Source organism: Octopus bimaculoides, chromosome 14 (assembly GCF_001194135.2).
Source record: "Octopus bimaculoides isolate UCB-OBI-ISO-001 chromosome 14, ASM119413v2, whole genome shotgun sequence".
Taxonomy (NCBI): Eukaryota; Metazoa; Mollusca; class Cephalopoda; order Octopoda; family Octopodidae; genus Octopus; species Octopus bimaculoides.
Genome location: NC_068994.1, coordinates 47,136,506 through 47,150,782, shown reverse-complemented (window position 1 = coordinate 47,150,782; position 14,277 = coordinate 47,136,506). Strand labels below are relative to the sequence as shown.

The 14,277-nt window shown below is 37.2% G+C and overlaps 1 protein-coding gene across 1 annotated transcript in view; it reads right to left on the bottom strand.

The window, feature by feature from the left end:
- Positions 1-9,267, bottom strand: part of LOC106876376 (signal peptide peptidase-like 2A) — a 59,113-nt gene extending 49,846 nt beyond the window's left edge. The window contains exons 1-3 of the mRNA XM_052972599.1: positions 8,740-9,267; positions 2,609-2,740; positions 1,577-1,765 (exon numbers count right to left, since the gene is read on the bottom strand). Of these exons, the coding sequence (XP_052828559.1) occupies positions 1,577-1,765; positions 2,609-2,740; positions 8,740-8,823 (405 nt within the window). The 5' untranslated portion in view covers positions 8,824-9,267. The remainder of the gene's footprint in view (positions 1-1,576; positions 1,766-2,608; positions 2,741-8,739) is intronic.
- Between the last annotated feature and the right edge of the window lie 5,010 nt (positions 9,268-14,277).

Sequence of the window (14,277 nt, the reverse complement as noted above, 5' to 3'; positions counted from 1 at the left end):
ACTGCATGGTACCAACGGCAAGTGTCTTCTACTATAGCTCTGAGATGACTAAAGTCTTGTGAATAGATTTGGTAGACAGAAACCAAAAGAAGTCCATAGTATAAGTCATTTAACTTTTTGTTTCAGGCACTTAGACCGCAGCCATGCTGGGGCACTGCCTTGAAGAATTTTTAGTTGAATGAATTGACCCCAGAACTTGTTTTTATTTAACCCTTTCGTAGCTCATTCATTCTTTTCTTCGATATCTCCATATCTTCTGTTGAAAAACCTTCAAATTCGGAATCACTGCATGATAGCATGAAACTCCTCTCCATCTTCAAAGTTGAAAAAAATTAACCCCGCAAAAAATGTGGAAAAAAATCTTCCAAAATTCACTGAGTTCAAATATCATGCCAAACAATGTCTGAGACAATAACTCAACTGTTTGCAAAGTGAAATCAGGTGTTTTAACAAATGTACTAACGAAATTTGGGTTCAAATATACATTTAAATAACAATGGGTACACTCGGCCGGGTTAGTAACGAAAGGGTTAAGGTTAGTACTTAGTCTATTGGTCTCTGTTGCCGAACTGCTAAGGTACGGGGACGTAAACAGACCAACTCCAGGGTGTGATTCAGGGAACATTTGGCTGATATTTCTAGGAGGTCCAGTGAGCACACAGAGGCTTTCATTAAGCACATATAATTTCCAACAATTAGAACTGAGTGGAGAGGATGTCACCTCCCAGATTCTGGTATTATGCTAGAAAAGGGGTTTGTTTACTGGTCAAGTATTTCTCCTGTGCCCCTATGCTAGACTCACCTGACAGGAATTTTCATGAGGAAATAAATTAACAAAATTGTGATAAGAATCATGCATCAATGGGTGACTGGTTCTTTTATCATTTGCTTGTTTCAGCCATTGGAATGGGACCATGCTGGTGCCATACTCCAGTGAGTTGAGTGAACAAATCGTGAGTTTAGTTGAACAAATCAAAGCAGTACTTCTATTAATATCTTTTTGCTGAATTACTAAGCCATAGAGATATAAATGAGCCAACACTGGTTGTCAAATAGTGGTGGGGAAGTGCATACACACATGCATATTATGGGCTTCTTTCAGTTTCCATCTACCAAATTCATTCACAAGACTTTTGGTCAGCCCAGGGCTACAGCAGAAGTCACTTGCGCAAAGTGCCAAACAGTAGGAACGAACCCAGAGCATTGTGGATGAGAAGCAAACTTCTTACCACACAGCCACACCTAGATGAGATCAGTGGGGCTGAATCCAAGAAAGAACTCAACACTGCAAGTTAAAGAACTACTTTGCCCATCATTACAGTATCATTGCATAGGCTACTCTGTCATACCTATTTACAGCTAGGTAGACTGAGACATTGGAGTATCTTAGTTATGATATACAAGACAGTAACAGGGGCAGGATTTGAACTGGTGACTTGTTGGCTAGTTAATCAACTAGCCTACCTATTGGGTACTTGCTTCCTTCCTCTTGCACCCATACACACTACAAACGAAGCAAAAATAAAACATTCACAGATAGAAACATATTAGAAATATAAAAACATTGAGAACTTACCAGACTTTCGTTACTTGGTGAAATGTTTATAATGGCAACAGCACCAAGTTTGGCAACGATAGATGCTTTCACAGAGAAGCTGCAATCACCACGCATCACTGTGACCACAGTCTGACTTAGGTTGGCACCAGCGTATGCATCTTCGGAGCACCCGGTGGCTGAACTAAAGTCGACCAGACGGTAGAACTTCTGAAATGGCATAAACACAAAAATTCTTCAGAGAAAATTGACAGTACACAGGAAAAGACTTAGATCTTAGTGGCACGTAAAAAGCACCATTTGAGCATGGCTGATGGTAGTGCTGCCTGACTGGCACCTGTGCCAGTGACATGTTAAAAGTACCCACTATACTCTCACAATGGTTAGTGTTAGGAAGGGCATCCAGCTGTAGAAACCTTACCAAATCAGATTGTTGCCTGGTGCAGCCTCATAGCTCACCAGTTCTCAGTCAAACTGTCCAACCCATGCCTGCATGGAAAGCGGATGTTAAACAATGATGATGACTACACAGTTTTGAGCTTATCAAAATTCTCATCAATGATCACTTAATCTGAGTCAAGATCCCATCAGACAACAGCAGAGACACATAGAGAACATCTTAAATCACACAGAATCAGTTAATTTATGTATTCATGTCAGCTTGTCAATTAAGGAAATTACTACTACATCAACATCGTCATTAATTTATGCTAATAAGGCTTTGAGGATGGTGATGACGATGATGATGGTGGTGGTGGTGGTGGTGATAGTGGCTATGGTGGTGGTGGTGATGATGATGGTGGTGGTGGTTGCGGTGGTGATGGTAATTATGATGATAGTTGTGGTTATGTGGGCCTTGCAGTTTATTAATATGGTGTTGGTATTCATTGTAGTTATGATGATGGTGGTGGCTATAATGGTAGTGATGGGTGTGGTGCTGGTGTTGGGGGTGACGTTGGTGATGGTAGTTATGGTGATTTCAGTTTCATGTCAAATCTAGGTAAAATTTCCCAGAACACCTGCTACAAAACAAGATACAAAGTGTTAGCTTACAGCTGCCGACTGGCTTTCTGGTAGCACATGAAACTCATGGTTGTATGGGATACAGAAATGTACCCTCTCAGATGGGTTCTCCTCTCCATATGCACTCAATACTGCTCTGTCTTCCAAATTCTGGCCATTTGCCTGCAAAATGTAACAAAAAGAATATTCTTTATTAAGAAATTTTTTTTTTTATAAGTTGAAATCATACCCCTGAAATGTTTTGACGACAGACAACAACAAAGATAATTACAAAATCAAAAAGAAAAGGCTTATATTTCATTAGATTTTTATTGCTGTATCCTACCATCACCTCCACCTCCTTCAACCAACATATTCTAACCATTCAAAAATTCAATGACCCTGTTTTAATCCCGTTTGTTTGAGATATTCACGACTAGATTATTTACTTCAGTGTCAGTTTGGCTATCTCAAAAAGAATGGATCAAGATTCCTCTCAATGAAGTCAGGAAGCTGTATCAATCAATTCCTAGATGCATCGAAGCTGTTCAGAAAGCCAAAGGAAGACCAACTCCATATTAAATAAATATTCATTGAATTTAATACATGTTCCAATTATTTTGTCCAACCCCTGTGTATGTATGTGTATATATATATATATATATATATATATATATATATAGGAAATGATTTGTACATTAAATTTACAATCCCACTCTATTCAACATAGCCTATACTATGTGACCTAGAAATTGAATAAAAAGAAGTAAGCCACATGGAAAGAAAGATATCAATAAAAATACCTATGACAACATAATAGATTTCAGATATTAATGATTATGGGAGTTAGTCATGTGAAATATTGGGTTATCCCATAAATAATGTAGTTTTTTTTATACACTTCTTTTATTTTTCAAAATGATAAACAAAATTCTTTTTTTGATCTAAAATATACTCTCCATTTTCTACAATGCTCTTCCAAAATTCACTTGTCTGTGACAAAAAAATACTCCTCCAGTACTGTTCTGACTGAATTCATATTTTTTCTGTCCAAATGATTTTGAAGACTGCGGAATAAATGATAATCATTTGGGGCAATGTCCAGTGAACATAATGTTCCAGCCTTTGGTATATCATCCTAGGGTGATATTCCAAAGGCTGGAACAGTTTGAATGGGAAACGATACCCCACACATTATGTTCGCTGGACATTGCCCCAAATGATTATCATTTATTCCGCAGTCTTCAAAATCATTTGGACAGAAAAAATACGAATTCAGTCAGAACAGTACTGGAGGAGTATTTTTTTGTCACAGACAAGTGAATTTTGGAAGAGCATTGTAGAAAATGAAGGAGGATTTTGTTCCACCAGGATTTTCAGGATGTCCTCGTCGAGCTCTACAGATCTTCCAGGATGAGGTTCGTCTTTTAGGCTGTAGTTTCTGGCTCAAAATTTCTGGAACTACCATTGACACTGGCTTATGCCTATTGTCTTATCCCCATATACTGCATTAATATTCCTCACACTTTCTGTGCATTGAACTCATAAAGCAAAAGATGCTAAATATGCATAGTGACTCCCATTATAGCTTTGAAAAAATAACTTAAAATCAAACTGCACTCTTCAAAACTTGCACTAAGTATAAGGACACGGTAAAATTACAACATGCTTTTATAGCAAGTTGATGCAATTGAAAACAACTGCAGTATTTATGGGATGACCCAAGTCACACACACATAAGAACATAGTAAAATAATGTGTCTCAGATATTGGGGACTATACCAGTTAGTGTAGAATATATTCACATACATTCAGATATCACCAATGAAAAAAAGAGGTCATCTCCACAAACAACATTAGGCAGTCGAGAGCTTGTCATGTCCTTGATAAGATCATAGGGCCCTATCAACCTTATGTTGCATCTGCTAGTTTGCCGATTCATTTACTGAGTGTAATGTGTATACTTTACTATGATAGTAATACTAATGAAGTGAGGCTGATTTGCCATTTAATAAGACTAGAGAGTAACATGACAAGTGTGAATTGAAAAGAAATGGGAGGAAGAAAAAAAAGTACTTGATATTGTTAAACAGAGTGAAATAATATTTGCTCAACACTGAGGTTGCATGAGTCGATTCTTGGAGTTTCTCAGTTCCAATCTTGGGCAACTGAATGAACATTGACACTTATGGCTGAGTAGTTAAGAAGCTTGCTTTTGCAATCATGCTTTCTACAGGTTCAATCCTGCTCTGTGGTACCTTGCGCAAGTGTCTTCTGCACAATTATGATGGTGACTCACACATACACACACCAGTACACGTATCCTAGTGAAAGAACTAAGGTATCTGCAAATATATTTGAGGGTTGAGATTCTTATATATTTATATAAATTCTTCTATTTATTTCAGTCATTTGACTGCAGCCATGCTGGAGCACTGCCTTTAGCCGAACAAAGTGACGCCAGGACTTATTCTATTGATCTCTTTTGCTGAACCGCTAGATTACGGTGACGTAAACACACCAACACCAGTTGTCAAGTGATGGTGGGGGTACAAACACAGGCACACACACGATGGGAAATGAAAGGAGGGTGGAAAATAATAACAACTTGAAGTATACACAGAAAAACGCATATGCGTACACATTTAGGTTAGCATGACAACTGAATGCATTGCATTATGTATATACATACACGAACATACACATATACTTACATACTAATCTAGTTTAGCTTGACAATTAACAACATACCACGTACACAAAGAATTTCTAACTAGTAAAATTGTTTAGTTTCAATCTCTCTTTATATCATTTTCTATGCAAACAAACACAAACCCAGAAACTTGCATAAAATCTATAGATCGTTATTTCTTTTGTTACTGAACAAAATTTTTTTTTTTAGTCAAATCTGAATTCTAGTCATCGTGAATTATAATTATTCCTCTCAAAGCAAATACTAACTGAATGCAGAGAAACAGTATCTGTTACACTTGAGACTGTCCATCTTGCTTATCTCTGTGGCCACAAAAAGAGTCCAGGAAGTTATTAAGTGGTTGACAAGCTAGCTAGAAAATCTCTACCCCAAACCACAAATATACTATCTAAAACAGGGGTTTTTAAACTGTGGTCCGCAAGGACAAGACAGGGGATCCGTGGACAGCAAATACTTTTTATGGGCAATTTGATTTTATATACGTGTTTTAATCGAAATCTTTTAATTGACAATAAACATATTTTGTTAAATACTGTTAAATAAATAAATGTAAAAATATATGTTATTTTAAGCAAATATCTATGTATAAATTTCATAAGCGTTTATAAGGGGGTCCATAAGGTAAAGCCTGAAATATAAAGGGGTCCGCAAGTCAAAAAGTTTGAAAACCCCTGATCTAAAACACTGGTTCTCAACTGGGGTCCACATGACCTTTCGGGGTCTAATATAGGATTTTGTTGTTAAAAATTACATGCGATAAATTAGTTATACTTCCACAATACAAAAAATATTTTACCAATTTTTTTATACAATTCATAACAACAAAAATAGGATTTTTAAACATCGATGGCTATGAGGGTTTATCCTAATAAGATAGGAATCAATGGGGTACAGGGGTAAAAATAAAAAAAATGGTTGAGAACTTAAAATGAAGAAAAACAATATTAGGTGACACACCTACACACAAGTGCCCTCACGGACTTCGTTTCTTCACACCTTCCAGAAAATGGATATTTTTTAATGAAATTTTCTACAAATACCTTTCAGGTGGTGTAGATTAAAATCACCCAGAATTTAATGTAAAATAAAATCGAAAATTTGAAGGGCGCGCATAATTTTGTTCAAAATTTCAAGTTTCATTTCGCAGCTATCTACATATGTATCAGTATGCGTGCACGGCCACCACACAATAAATCTCAAGATAATCGTGATCTATACTATTTGAAAGGCATTTGAAAAAAAAAAATTCATTAAAAGATATAAATTTACATTAAAGTTATGAGGAAACAAAGTCGATGAGGAAGTGGCACACTTGTGTAATTATGCCCATTAGATAATGTACGTCCTACATATTCCTCGAAAAAGACGAGACGATCGCGACTGGAATACTTTTAATCACAGTTTTTTTTCACTGGTCAAGGTTGATCTGGACCTCAACAATCACAACAAAAAAGAAGTACCACATTCCCGAGTCTCTCTCTCTCTCTAACGAAATCTAAACAAACTATGAACCCCAAAGTCACTTTATGCGACGTAGTTTGTTGTCCTTGAGAAAGGCATGAACGTCACCACAACACAATCTCTCTAATCACACCACTCAACTCACACAATTCCATACCCTTCTTTTACAAATTTGTTGGTCAAGAAAAAAAGAAATTTAAAAAGGAGATAAAATTAAATAAAATTGGAAAAATAACAAGAAAAACTGAAAGTGAAGTGTCACAATAGTCGGAAGTTGTAAAATTTAGATATAAGTGGGTAATTTATAGTATATAAAAGAATCAAATTTCTTCGTGAGTGCATCTACTTATATACATTCATTCGTCAAACTAAAACTGATCTGTGTGAATGTATACATATATACACACACACACACATACTACGTGGTAACAATGTAATCAGGTTATCAATCTAAACCTGTATGTATGCGTTTTTTTTTGTCTATAGTATGTTTACTATTAGGTTAGATATGCTTGTATATGCGTACTGTTTCATTGTACATAGGCTGTTCATGTATGTGTGTGTATATATATATATATATATATATATATATATCATTATCTAGCTAGAGTGTGTGCCGCCCGGGGCAGCCCTTCCGCCCGCTCGGGACCCCACAAAAACACATATTGCCTAAAGCAGTATATATATATATATATATATATATATATATATATGAAATAGTCTGACGATGGCTTAGCTGGCCGGAACTTCGAAATCACTGTCAACAACATTCTTGTACAAGAATAGATTTGTATTCTACTAAAGTATAGAATAACCTATCAGATTAATGTAAAATTGTTTATATAACTGAACATTAATAAATATACACACACTGTAATATGTGTGAATATAGAAACTCTATTACTTGATACATGTTTTTTTTTTTTTTTTCTATTCGAAGCTTATGATTCACTCCATCCTATGACCGACCCTTCGAGCTGGCAAAAGGAAAATGGGTGCGCGCACACACATACAGTCATAATACAGGATCATAGTGTAATTCTAAATTTATATAACTTTAGTTCTATATGTGATAGAATCTTTGGTAAATTATAAGGTGGGGGTCCGGTTTCCCACACCACTTTTTCCCCGAACAAAAATAAGGGGTTTGTAGCATATTAGGTCAGGGTACTGGATTTCACGCAAAAAATCCGAGTTTTTTTTTTTCTTTTTTTCTCTTAGTGAAAATCGTGCGGGTGAAAGAACACTTATTTTTTTTTAAATTAATTAATTGTAAAAACATTACTTTCTGGGGGACACGTAAAGACAACAGCTCACTTGGCCAGACTTAATTAATAGACATAAAGACGACGGACATGCTGGAAATTTTGTAAATATAATCTTTTTTCCAGTTATGAATTTTACACAATAATCCCACTTTATATAAAACCAAAAGGAATAAAACTGCACAGATTTCATAACAACCCTGTATGTATGTATGTGTAGGCGCAATGTGATACCATACAAGAAAAATACAGTCATCACTGAACAGGACTAAGAGTGTCAAGAGACCTATATTGTTATATTATATATATATATATGCATCTATATATACATGTAGATGTAGGTATGTACATACATGTACGTATATATGCCTATACTCATTTATTATTTGTATTATATATGTATAATATCATTTAGTGTTGACTGTCGGAAAAAAAATGTATTAATACCATAGTAGAGATAAATATTATTTTGGTCGAGTTAGTCTCTTATTATTCTGAGGTCTGCCAGTGAGTGCACAGGGTCTAGGGGCAAGGCATAACTTGTCTGAAGGCCCCTGTGCACCTAGCTACAATCGAAACCCAGAGCAACAAGAGACTGACCCGACCAAAATAATATGTATGTATGTATGTATGTGTGAGTAAATGAATATATAGTATGTAGTGTGTACGAGTTCATAAGTAACACAATGATAAAACGAAAAATGAACCAGACAAGGTGATTATTTTTTTTTTCATTTACTAACCTGGCAGATCAGGGACCACAGCAACAGTATAAACACTTGGCACAAGTGGGGGGACACTTGTGGAAAAGATGCAGAGTTTAACATAACGAGCTAAGTTCTGCCCTTATGTACACATGTCCCCTTCTATACGTGTGAGAGCCTTATGTACGTACTATAGATATAGTATAGCTAGCTTTTTATATATACATGTGTGAGTTTGCGTTCAACGAAATTTACATATATGTAAATGTCTGTCTTGTGTATACTCCTTCGTCTTCCTGAATGCACACGTTCGATTACTTAATAGGACGGAAGTAAATTTGAAAATAACAATATAGATAGTAATTTAAATTATAAATAAAATGTTTGCCAGGGAGACGATAAAGGTCAAGATACTGTTGTCACATTTACACTTAATTGACAAGGCAGAGATTTTCTAGTAAAAATATTGGCTAATCTGGTTTGTCTATATTTATATATATATATATATATATGTGTGTGAGTGTACGTGAGTGTCAGTGTGTGTACGTACCTATAATTGTATGTGTGGTTATGGGTAAAAGAGAGTGTAGTAAGGGGAGATAATTGTAATGCCGCGTAGACGTTTTAGTCTGGTGTATATTGTTGGTCAGTGTGTATACGAGTGTTGGTGTGTATATGTATGTGTGTGTACATATGAGGGGGGGGCTAGGTCTGTGTGTCCAGGTCATTATGTGCCATATTATATTTAATATTTGCATCACGTTTATATTCGAGTCGGTTTCAAGGAACCCGTGTGTGTGTTATCTGTATATTTATATATTTATTTTCTACGTGTGTCTGTATTTATATTTTTGGTAATATTTTCCGATTTAATATATGAATTGACATAATTTAATGAAGAAAAAAAGCTCAATTTACAAAAAGTAAACTGAAAATAGTAAAAAAAAAATGAAGGTAAAAATATGAATAAGAAATCAATAAACAAAACAATAGCTGACACAATCTTGAATTACACCTCGTACGAGGAGACAGCGGGGTTCCTTCTAAAACATTTTCGAGGCAACCTAAAACACACTCTTTACCGCAGATGATCGAGAGACTGAGGCGCTTGAAGAGCTCTGCATCCTCATAAGCACCATCGCACACAAATTGAGCAACCTTTTTCGAGAAGCTGGATGCATGAGATATAGTTCACCCTAAGGCACTACTAAAAAAAGTGAAGGTACTATTTCGATGGGTGTAAGGTGGCGAGGTAGCAGAATCGTTAAGACGCCGAGCAAAATGCTGAGCGTCAATTCGTCTGTCTTTATGTTCTGAGTTCAAATTCCCCCGAGGTCGATTTTGCCTTTCATCCTCGGGGTCGATAAAATAAGTACCAGACAAGTACTGGGGTCAATGTAATCGACTTAAACCCTCTCCTGAACTTACTGACCCTGTGCCAAAATTTTAAATCAGTATTTCGTTAGGTGTGCCATTCAGAAAGTCAGGCTGACGGCAAGTTTCTCATAATTAATACTTCGGTGAGACGAGGTATTAATAAAACCTCTTTGCCAGAAGTCCAGTCACCACGAAACATCTCAAATGCCACAGGTTTAAAAATATAATTTACCGACAAATTAGGGTATTTCATTTAGTGTCCTATTCTGTTCCACAACAGATGCAGTAAACTCATCACCACCACACCTAACATCACTACCTCCGCTGTAATATTAAGGATGTATGCCCTGGATCATACATCCTGCTCAGCGCTGGGTTAACCATTTAGCAAAATAAGCACTTCATCAAGGGAAAGGAAGGCACCACAAAAATGGTAAATGGTTTATAACACAAAAGAAATCACTTTAAACTTGCTAAAATGATATTCGGGCTGTCTTATCTCTATTAAGTTAGAAGTAGATGTGTTACGATTTTGAGGAACAGATCAAAAACTATGCTGCTACAAAAAGCAGGAGAAAACTTTTCAAATATAAAGTGGAGGCATATAAAAATAACCATCATTTACCATCTTACTGTTTGTTTTGTTTCATTTTGAAACCTAAAAATTTATTTTATGGTTTATTATTGCTTATATTTTCAATTACATATATATGGGGCCACCAAAATCTTATAAGTACTTAGGGCCGCTATGAATCTTAATCCGGTCTTGATCCTGCTTCATGTTACGCCAAAAGTAACGTAACATACGAGACAGGACAATTCCACTGCTCCAGGATCGAAAGGATATTTACTCGGGCTGAGCACGTTTTATTATTAGGTTTATTTCGTAGTCGCGATCAAAGGGATACGCATTTAGTTGAAACGACAGTTCATGAAGAGCTCCAGAAATTGGTATGTGTGCGCGTACGCTCATACATACATACATACACACATGCATATTGCTCCATCTTCATAGCTGATTATTTGTCGTCTGCTTATGCTTCCTCGTTGTAAATGGCATTTCTGATTTTCCATTCATTACCTCTCTGATGATTCATCAGTCACGTTGCTGATCAGCATGGTTTGAAGCATTGATGACAGACGAAAGCTGTAACTCAGTGTGCACTTCCAACTGATTAGGTCTGCTCACGTTGCCACTCTTCTATCGCCATAGGACATTGATGCGAAGATGGGATGACAAATGAGGTCACCATAAAAAGATATCTGTACGTCAATGGATTATAGTTGTAAACACTTGTGTAACTTGAGTACCAGTCTAAAAGTCTCCATGATTAGTCACTAGGTACTTAACAGTAATCACATGAAGCCATAGATTTCACATCAGAGTGACTCTTTCCTAGAAGGATGCCTAAACAACAGCTTGTCCTTCACTCTCACTGGTTTTAATGCGCGCCCTGACAGCAACCAAAGGTATTTCTGCGACTCGTGCTCATGTGGAATGTCATCACATATGCTAGTTAACAAATAACCAGGACCATAATAGGTGCTACTACTCTGAGTCAGAGCAGACCAGGGAACAACAGTAGCTAACAGATAATACCACACTCGCCAAAATCCTGGAACTCTTTCAAAGACCAAACGTGCTTGGCCAGGGTTGTGGCGTTACGTCTCTCCGGGATGTTGAAGAAGGACTTGTGGTTGTTATAGCGAGTTCTAGTACTCTCTTTCTCTCTCTCTCACACACAGAAAAAATTTTAAAAAAACAATTAACTGGGCTGTCGGAAAAGACGCCATATACTCGATCTTCCGCACTGCATTCGGATACGATGAAGCAGCGCATGTTATTGAGAGCAGTATGTTCTCTATAAGTTTATTAGGTTAAAGAATGAACATCACACGGGCTTAATTCCATGCAGAAACTGCCGGAGCTATTTAGAAGCCTTTCCGTATTCATCCGCTTGTATCTCTAGATGGGTGGATGCGGAGTTTGGAAAGATACGTTTGAAACAGTCGATCTGTGAATCGCTCCCAGCCTTTCTCCCAACAAGCTAGGTGTCATAGCTTTTCGTTCAAATAAGGGCTGAGCTGGAGATCAACACTATGCCAACAACAATGCATTACATATTAAATGCATTAGACACATCACAACGTACATTCATTGTATTCACAACACACACACACACCATTAAACGAGCACATGTAACGAAGAGGTTAACACACATATATGCATCGTTCATTGTGCACAGGCATCGAGAGAAAGACATACAAATGTATTAACACTGTCTTGTGACCTTGCATGCAATTTATTACACATACATTGGCAGACATACGCGCTCGTACACACACACACACACACACATATACACACATCAACGCATGCATTCCTTTTGCTAACATTTACATAACTATTGTTCCATTGTTGGCAAGAAAACTGTTGTTGAATATAAATGTTGTCAGAAGCATGTTTTCACACCGTTGAAGTAACTGGAATTTTATTCAGCAAATTGTTTAGAATTAATAGATTATATAACAACAACAACAACAGCAACAACCACAATAATGATTTCTTTTATTCGCCACCAGGGCTGAAGGATGAGTGGACAATACAAAGAGAGACATAAAAGTGTTGGGGTTTAAATATAATGGAATGATAGAAAAAAAAAGCTAAAACTATAAGTATACATTGTATATAGCACTAAGAAGAAGAAGAATGGGGGGGAAAGGGGATAATCGAAGAACCCCACCATACAAGATCACCCTTAATATCAAGGAGAAGTGCCCTTCCCAACTTCTTTCCTCCGACTCACAGGTCTACACTTAGAATGCTATCATCCATTCTTGCCATTTTCGCAACTTTCACCCGCCTTTTGATAAATTCACTCGAGGACATTACCTCCCTCCCCACCTTCACAAATGAAACTTGAAAAAGTCGATGGGGGTTTTACCAAAAAGGAATGTCTCTGTCTTCATCTCTTTCAGCCTCGTCCACCAGACAACCTCTTTCGCCACAGCCATCAGGCAAAGGAAAAGTGCTTTGCCTGCTCGATTAAAGGAGGGCAGCGGGGCAATCATCACTTTGGACTCGGATGACAGGCGAATGCGTCCCACACGCGACAGCAGCTATTCGACATAACTCTACAAGTCAGCAATGTCCGGACATCGAACGAGTGCGTGCAAAACGGTTTTGTCGTTCTGTGCGCACCTCGGATAAGCCTGTCTGACAGTACATCCGTATCTGTAATGTCTATCTCGAACCGGTAGCGCCCCGCTGTAGTACTGCAAAGCCAAAGATACCTGGAAATTATCCATAATAGTCCCCGGCCGAAAAGTCCTCCGGAACAGACTAGCCAGTTCGTCTTCGTCGACACCAGTCTCCCTTAGGACGTCGTCGCACTTCCCCGCCACTAATCCTCTACATCTAGCAAAAGCGGAACATCCACCGATCCTATTGCCCGAATGGTAGAGGACAGTGAGCAACTGGTACTTAATTTATCGACCCTGAAGGATGTATGGCAAAGTCGACCTCGGCAGAGTTTGAACGATGCACACTAAGCTTCCTGTAACTGTAGTGGTTTTAAGAGTGATGAGTTTCGAAGGTCATATCATGGCACCTCAAATCTTTTGATGTTGCATACGTTGAGATACTAGAAAGATGCTAGAGGTTGTTAAACCCAGGATGGATTAAGTGCATAGTGGATAAAGTACACGTGCGTGATTCAAAACTCAGCACTTTCTCACAAAGTTAAAATAACCCAAGAAACTTGTAGACGCCAAACGCGTCAGATTTAAATCCCATGGACTATTAAATTTGGGAGCGTTGTTGAAAGGGAGAAAAATCAACATCTTCACAATACCATAGCTTCTCTGAAGGCAACAGTTGTCTAAAGGATGTCCAAAATGAATAACGACCATTTAATGCAGGAGTGTCAATGATTCCGATCCCGCATTAAAGAACTAATCGAAGCTGAAGGCGGATTCATAAAATAACTGAGAACGTGTGCAAAATGTTTTAATGAAAATACATTTGGTTTTAAGTACTTGTTTTATCAAATTACCAAATATGTCCCCAAATACCTCGCGCACACGTGTATGTATGTATGTATGTATGTATGTCATTGTTCAGTTTATTTCAAGATTTCTTATGTATGTATGTATATATGTATGTATGTATGTACGTACGTTGGTACATATATATATATA